The sequence below is a fragment of the Mus pahari genome, chromosome 17 (genome assembly GCF_900095145.1).
Source record: "Mus pahari chromosome 17, PAHARI_EIJ_v1.1, whole genome shotgun sequence".
Taxonomy (NCBI): Eukaryota; Metazoa; Chordata; class Mammalia; order Rodentia; family Muridae; genus Mus; species Mus pahari.
The window spans coordinates 59,617,287-59,625,951 of NC_034606.1; the positions used below are offsets into that span (position 1 = coordinate 59,617,287).

An 8,665-nucleotide genomic window follows, 5' to 3' on the forward strand; every position below is an offset into this window, starting at 1 on the left:
AAGACAGCACTCTTCTGTAATAGATGTGGAGATACCAGCGAAGCAGAGCCACCAACACAGGGATGCACATACTGAAGGCTTCCAGTGTCAGAGACCACATTCTACTATAACCTACACTCTCCTTCCCAGAGCTGGTACCTAACAATCCCATAAATAAGGCATACGGAAGTGTATTACAGTTACCTTTAAATAAACAACTAGTATATGTTCTTGTGCAATTCACCTCCCTCATTTGCAATAGGTATTTTGCGATTTCGCATTACTGTAAGTAATTGCGCAATTTAGGATTAATATCCCTTACATTGTAAGTCATGGCTAGGTTTGAGTGTTGCAGTTGACTAGGTCTCTACTTTGGAATCCTCGCTGTACTCACCATATCTTCCGAATTCTCGGGCAGTGAAAGGGCAAGGACGTGAGGAGAAGCGAGGCTTGGCATGGACAGTGCTTGTGAGTTTGCTGCTGTCACTGCTCAGCCATTCCCAATTCTGTTGGCACCATCCCCACCAGTGCTCACTGGGGTGACAGGCCTTGTACTTATGTGGAGTGCATTTTCAGGGTCAATACCATTGATTTAGAATCCTTGAATTCTATAGGACTTCCTTTACATTCAAAGTACAGCTAGCTCAAGTAACAATCTTTTATATATAATGGAGGGTTTGATTAATATCCAGTTTGTATAATCACATGGAAATTAGAAGCTGGAATTCCAGAAGCACATCTGTATTTTCCCAGTATGGTCTCTTAGACATATCTCAGAGGTTCTCTTTGCCAAGGTGACTCTAGTTTGTGTCAAGTTGACTCCTTTCCCCTGCGCCAGATCTACAGATATATATCTATCTGTCTAGAGCAGTGGTTCTCAATCTGTGAGTCATAGCCTCTTTGGGGGTTAAACGACCTGTCTTAGTTAGGGGTTTATGGCTGTAAGAGACGTCATGACCATGACCACTCTTATAAAGGACAGCATTTAATTGGGCCCAGCTTACTATTTCAGAGGCTTAGTCCATTATTATTATGACAGGAAGCATGGCAGCATGCAGGCTGGCATGGTGCTGAAGGAGGAACAGACAGCCTCATGGTCCAGAAGCAGCCAGGAGAGACTGCAGGCCACAGTGAGCATAGCTGGAGCATAGGAAACCTCAAAACCTGCCCCTATAGTGACAAGGCCACACCTCCTAACAGTGCCCCTCCCTATAGGCCAAGAATTCAAACACACGAGTCTATGGAGGCCATTCCTATTCAAAGCGCCGCATGATCTTTGACAGAAATCACCACCTAAGGCCGTCATCAAATGCAGATATGTGTATCAGAATTCATAACAGTAGCAAAGTTATACTTATAAAGTAGCAGCAAAAATAATTGTGTACTTGGGGGTTACCACAACATGAGGAAATGAAGAACTATGCTACATGCTCTCAGCATTAGGAAAGGTTGAGAACCACTGATGTAGAGATCTACAGATATAAAAATATATCTAAATAGTTGTCCAAGAGTTCAGAGACAGGTGAGATGGGTGTCAAGCAATAGATGGTAAGCTCAGGAAAGACAGGTTAAAGAGAACATGCTACAAGATACCTTAGTAGGTAAAGAATTTTCCATCCAAGCTTGATGACCTGAGTTTAGTTTTCTAAACCTATAGACATGTGCAAAACAAAAATCATCTAGCAGAGTTGTCCTCTCATCTACACACATGTGCCAATGGGACTTCCCCTCAGTACACCATACCCCCACATACATTCACATGCACTCAGACCCTCCCACACCCATACACACATAGGGGTGGGGGTGGGTTTCTCTAAAATTAGAGAAAAATGGGAATAGAGAAAAATTGGGAAACAACGATCAAACTGTCTTTCTGCAGCTAATCACACACTGCCAAGTACACAGTGTGGATTCTGGCTAAAGGAACAAAACTGAAAACTGATGAGACCAAGAGATACCAAAGACAGCACGCTCATAGCTATTTTCCTAAGGGATCAGAGTAAATAACAGAGAAGAAAAGTGGAGGTTACAGCTAGGATCCCCAAAGACCCAACAGAACACAGCAACTGTTAATACATCTTGGGAAAAAAAAAAGAAAAACAAACATTACACTCAAAATACAAAAGGAAACATTTGAGCAGCCAGGCAACACAAATGATTTCCCAGGAAAGATGGAAACAGTAGTATCAGTTTCTCCTTTTCTTTGTCCCTCCCCTCTCTGGTGTCACTCAGCAATACCACAAGTGAAGCAGAGATGCCTTCCATTCCTGAAGACAATGCATGGTCCCAATTTTCTCTCAGCCTAATGACAGTAAACAGAGCTGGAAGGAGGCAGGAGGATCATGCATTTGAAACCCATCTGGGCTACATGGCACATTTCAGGCCAGACTAGGAGCTGCATAATGAGACCCTGTCTCAAAAACGCTAATACAAATGAAAACAAAAATAGCAAAGAATGGCAGAAAGAAGACAGACATGTTGGCTGTGGGCAAGTGTCTTGATTGCATCTTCTCGAAGCTCCTCTTTTAGAGCTATTTGATTCTCTACATAGTTCAGCTATTGCAAGCTATACGCAGACTCTGGATGAAAGACTGGAAAATTTAATTTGCTTGTGTTCAAGGAATGCAGAATACAGAAACTTTGAAAATTATAGCAATATGGAAATGATATGTGAGACAGATGAATAATAGTTTTTATTCCCCCCCCCCCATCTTATTATAGCCAAGGGAAGATGATGTACAGATGGTAAACAAAAGAGAGATGTTAAATGCTCAAGGAGTGAGAAAGTAGGACCCGTGATACATAAGATGGTCCAGAGGATGAGGAATGGGCGGGGATGTAATGCCTACTGGATGCCCGTAGCTGACCAATGAGGACTTGAGCCCAAAGGGAGAGCTCACTTTGCCTTGACCCAAAACCTAACACAGCCCGAAGATCGGATCAGAGCCAAGGCTGGCAACTGATGTGCGCACCAACATATTAGGTGTGACACGTCTCTTCTTCTCTGTCTCACTGACTGCTTTCTGTCTTTGGGTGGAAAGTGGAAAATGTGAAGTTACCATGACGATTAGTAAGCACCTACACCCGGTGGCTTACGACCTGATTAGTTCTGCCGCAGGTGTGAGGCATGCGCAGCACCGCTGGTGTTTCCGGGGTGTTGTTGCCATGGCGTCTTGTCAAAGAGGTCACTTCCATCCACAACAGAGACAGACTGTCCCTACAACTATTTGCTGACTTGTAAAATGCGTTTTTTTTTTTTTTCACACCCGACCTATACAGAATACCCATGTCCTGAAGTAGCTTGGATTCTCCTGAGAAAAACTATTCTGACAAAATTCTGTTAAGTGCAAAATGATGAGGTTCCGCCTTCCGTGCTGAAACCTGGTTGTCAGGAAACTGAGGCGGAGGGTTTGTGAGACCCAGAGAGTTAAACATGTTGCTTCTAGCTTAGGAAAAAACAGCCCTGCAATTTCACATGCTACTGTGAATCTGTGAGAGAAACATCAACAGTCGCTTACTTCGTTTATAGCACACACAGTCACGCACTGTGTTTACCCCACACACCACCCCCATCCCTTCACTCCGCCTCCTGCATCTCTGCCCATAAAGACTGCCCTTGACCAACACCAGAAATAAATTTGATTTCTCTAATGCAGAAGGTAATTGGATTTTTTCCTTATTGAATGCATCCCTTTAATGATTGTCCCTGCAACTGCCAATTTAGCTGTAAGTGACTTATCCATCAGATGATGTGACTTAAAATAAAGACTAGGAGCTGGGGTGAAAAGGACCAGCTGCCCGGCATCTGACAGATTGTTTCTTGGCCCCCATCCTATCAGTTTCCTGAGAAAAGGTTTTATCTCTGGATGTGGTCTTTATATAATAAGCTGCATGATCATTGGTCATCCATCTAGTGGCGGATGGCTACTCTCCAGAAAATATGATAAGTATTTTCAGAAATTACCCTGCAGCAAACAATGAAGTGGGATAAAACACGCCCAGTAATCATTTTGCTACATGAAAATATTATCATTTATACTCCTCAGGTACAGGAGACATACTGATGAAAGAAATAATGAAATCTTATTATATTTTTTAAAATCTGGTCAGACATGAAATACAAAGCTTTATGTTTTATGAAAATACTCAGCACAAGACTTGTTCTCTAAAAGAGTTATGAAGGGAAGATGGCTGAAATTGCTGCAGCAGCTCTTTCTTACCTCCCCTAAGACTGTGTGTCTGAACACGTGGGATTTAAATTCCCTGAGTTTGCCTACTTTTTTGTGGTAATACAATTCACCCGATTCATGCTTTTTTTTTTTCTTTTTCTCTATCTCTTCCCTTGGATCTTGTCAATAAATATCTTGAATCTTTTTTTTTTTTTTGAAGGAAATATAATTGAAGGTCATCACTGTTAGTGAGAAAAATTTAAAGTTTTAACTGGGAAGGGTTAGAACAAAACCAAACAGATGAGAAAATAATCAGTTACTACCTCTATTTTACAAGTAGCGAGGGCTGGGGAGTGAGGGCTTGCATGGCTATTAGTTAAGAACACGGGCCGTCCTTTCAGAGGTTCTCAGAACCTGTGTGGAGTGGATCACGAATGCCTGTAACTCTGGCTTTAGTGAGCCTGATGGTTTTTTTTCTGTCCTCTGTGACACCTACACACACTCACCTGCAGACACACCTGTATACATACCTTAACTCACACCTGCACACACATACCTGCACACCCACCCACCTCTATACACACCAGTATACATACTTTAACACACATCTGCACACATATGAACACACACATCCACAAATCAAAGTAAATCAAATAATATCTCCCCTTTAGAATTTTCAGTATTAGTTGCTCCCATAGGGTATTAGGAAGTTTAGAGTCTGAGGACCTGAGACTGTCCCACAGTTCTTTCATTCTTCCTACTCCCTCTTCTACGGTGATCCGCAAACCCTGGAGGTGGTGATGTAGGTGTCCTGTTTGTAGCTTACACTTAGTGGCCAATCATCACCATCACGTGACCACTGCACCAAGAAGCTTGTCTGACCCACAATGATAGCACAGGAGTATCTTTTAAAAAGATTTATTTATTTTATGTATATAAGTACGTCAAATACTGTAGCTCATCTTCAGATTGAAGCTGTCTTCAGACACATCAGAAGAGGGCATCAGATCCCATGTCAGATGGTTGTGAGCCACCATGTGGTTGCTGGGAATTAACACAGGACCTCTCTAAGAGCAGTCAGTGCTCTTAATCACTGAGCCATCTCTCCAGCTACATAGGAGTAGTTCTTAATAGGTAATAAAAATTCTTCTTTTTGTATTTTTTATACTCTAGGCTATATCAGGTTTCTTAATTTTGAATCTACCTCGCGTGTGCTGGCTAGTTCTATGTCAACTTGATACAGGCTCAAATCATCTGAGGTGAGGGTGCATCCACTGAGAACATGCCTCCGTAGGTTGCGGCTTTAGGCCCGTTGGTGTGGCATTTTCTTCATTAGTAATTCATGAGGGAGAGCCCAGATCATTGGGAGTGGGGCCACCCTCAGGCTGATGTCATGGTTCTACAAGAAAGCAGCTAAGTAGGCCATGACGAATAATCCAGTAAGCAGCATCCTGCGTGACCTCTGTCTGCATCAGCTCCTGCCTCCAGGTTCCTGAACTGTTTGAGTCCTTGTCCTGACTTCATCTCTTGATGAATAAGCCAAATAAACCCTCTCTTTCCCAAGTTGCTTTGGTCGTGGTGTTTAATCACAGCACTACGAATCCTGATTAAGACATTGTGTCTTTAAATTTGAGCATTATTAACTAAAACCAAACTAGTGGAATGATGTCTATTTGATGGATTATAAATTTTCTGGGAAAAAAAGTGATATATGTGCATGTATGATGCATACAGAATCACATTTTCCCTTTTTAGGAAAATCATTTCACACACTTACAGGCCTTTTAAATGTCCATATAGCAGGGTATTAATGATGCATTGAACATCCGAGGAAAGCATTAATATGTGGTGTGGCTAATGAGCAATTTACCCTGCAAATGAGTCTTTTATAATAAACATATATTTACTCATTCATTTAGTCATTTATCTTTGGTATAAGCATGTTGGGCTGCTATGTGAAAGACCCCGAGACAGTCAAAAGGATGCAAAGACAAACATTTATTATTAGGGATCTTGAGGGCTGATAGAGAGAAAAGAGATATGTTAACACGGGAAATAGAGTATGTTTTGGCACGAGAGGCTGAGACAGTGAGTGTGCACTGTGTGTGCTGGAGCAGGTAGTGGGGGTGGCTTGGAGGAGCCTAGCTGTACCCAGGCCTCAGCAGACAGGCAGAGTCTGTGCATTCAGCAAGAGGAGGAAGGATGCTTTAGGAAGATGCAGGGCTATAGATGGGAGAGTGCTGGCTAATGAAAACACGTGCACTGTAAACTTGGGGAAGTGCTGTACCAGACTGGTGGCAGGGAAGGCATGAGGTTTTGCTCATGTATTAGTTATTTACTACTTCAGGGGTTGAGTGGGAGGTAAGTTAACAAAAGCCACAGACAGTAGAATTGGGAGGAGAGAGAGAGAGAGAGAGAGAGAGAGAGACAGAGACAGAGACAGAGACAGAGACAGAGACAGAGAGACAGACAGAGAGAGACAGAGAGAGACAGAGAGAGAAAGAGAGAGAGAGACAGAGAGAGAGACAGAGAGAGAAGGAGACAGAGATAGAGAGAGAGAGAGGAAAAACAACTTTGAATTAGGATTTAGGTAAAAGAGTTTGGATTTGGGATTTGAAGCTTATGATTTAGGAATACTTAAGAATAACATAAATGTGAATATATACTTATATTTATATTCTAAGGGGACTCTGCTAATCAAATGTACTATCCTATGAAAGGTGGTTTTCAAGTGAGAGGAGAGGGGCTTGATATGATAAAATACATTGATAAAACCATTGGTTCAAACAGATAGTACATGCTAATAGTTTTAATGAAACATAGTTTAATTGGAAAAAATCCTATATAATGTTAATTAACATTTAGTAACCAGGCTCAGTATTTCCATGGTGAATAACTAAACATGCTCATTCAGTGTGTAAAATCAAACATGCTCACATATTTTTTTTTAATTGAATGAATCTTATACTTCTAATTTGGATCTCTTCATGTGATCTAACTTTAAACATGCACACATTCTATTCTCGGTATTTGTAAATATCATGCTTGGATTGAAATCTGAATTTGAGATGTCCTCCAATGCTGAGCCAGTTCCTCTCCTCTTCAGGTCACTGATATGATGCTTCAGGACAAGCCCTACCCTGACTGGGGGAAATCTGCAAGAGCTTTCTGGAAGAAAGGCAACGTGAGGATCATTCTGTTCTGGTAGGAATCGCACCATTCATTTATTTACTTCTATTCTGCCCCATTTACCAAAGCAGTTGAGGTGAGCGTAATTTTCATTAGCTGTACAGAGCTCCGTTTAGGAAGGCTCTGCTGCCCCACTAAAATCATTACCACATCTTATAGATTTATTCAGTTTGTTTATTGTTCAAGAGCTCTTTTATAAGAAAGAAACATGATATACGGCTCGTCCTGAAGTGAACAGGTTTTGTTTTGTTTTGTTTTTTTTTGACTCAGCAAAAACGTTTCCATCAAGGAAATGTGATCTATAAAACTGTCTCCTGTCTACACAAATCACCCAGGCCACTCCTCCAAGGCTGGCTTCACTGTGAGGATGTGAAGTTCACCTGGAGGACCTAACTGCATCTGTCTCATTGGCATTTCTTCTCTCTGTGGTTTCCTTTCCTGCCCCAGCCCCATCAAAGCTATAAAGGAGCTTTGGGTCATTCCCCCAGCAAAGCAGCTTTCTTTCTTATTTGTAAAGTTATGTACCCTAACGCTCAGACACATTGTATCTGATGGCAGCTTATGCTAGAAAATGCTAGCCTGCATCTTTTCCTTAAGAAGAGCAATGAGGAATATGTGTTTATTCTTAGATGTTAATTCCTTCTTACTTTTTAAAACTATGAATCCTACAAAAACAGTGGTAATTAAGTACTCGGAGAAAATAAATACTCAACACAACCTTGTTTATGAGCACACTGTTGTTAAATATTGCTAGTGATAATGGGACTTTGAACTCAATTCTTAGCAAGTAAACAAATAGTTTTTTCAATATGTGAGAAGAACATGTTTCTGTAGCTGTTCACGCCTTAGCTCCAGGAGTCAAGCAGGGGCTGTTTTTAACGGTGTGTTTTTTGACCCGCATTTATATTGTTTGCATGTAAGCTCCTTATGTAGTTTGTCCAGTATTATGTAACAAATATGTATTGAAGGGGGTTCAGCTCAGGTATTGCACCATGGACTTGGTATGCTGTGCATCTGCTCATTAAATCCTTGAAACCCTGGAGAATGGGTGTGGTTATCACAGGCTTAGGTCTCTGCGGCCATTAGTCATTACAAATCACCGTGTCTAAGTGAATTGATGTGCCTCTTTTAAGGAGTTATTTTTAAATTTTTCTTCAGTTAATTGTGTTGCATAAGAAATTGAGGTTCTGCTAAGATGAAAGGATGGACTATCCAGAGACTACCCCATTCGGGAATCCATCCCATCATCAGCCACCAAACCTAGATACTAATGCTCATGCCAGCAAGATTCTGCTGAAGGGACCCTGATATTGTGGCCTCTTGTGAGG

At 41.5% G+C, this 8,665-nt stretch overlaps 1 protein-coding gene across 1 annotated transcript in view; it reads left to right on the top strand.

The window, feature by feature from the left end:
- The window catches only part of Tmem117 (transmembrane protein 117), a 437,088-nt gene that overhangs the window by 279,700 nt on the left and 148,723 nt on the right, over window positions 1–8,665 (top strand). The window contains exon 5 of the mRNA XM_021216188.2: window positions 7,255–7,352. Coding sequence (XP_021071847.1) covers window positions 7,255–7,352 — 98 coding nt within the window. The remainder of the gene's footprint in view (window positions 1–7,254; window positions 7,353–8,665) is intronic.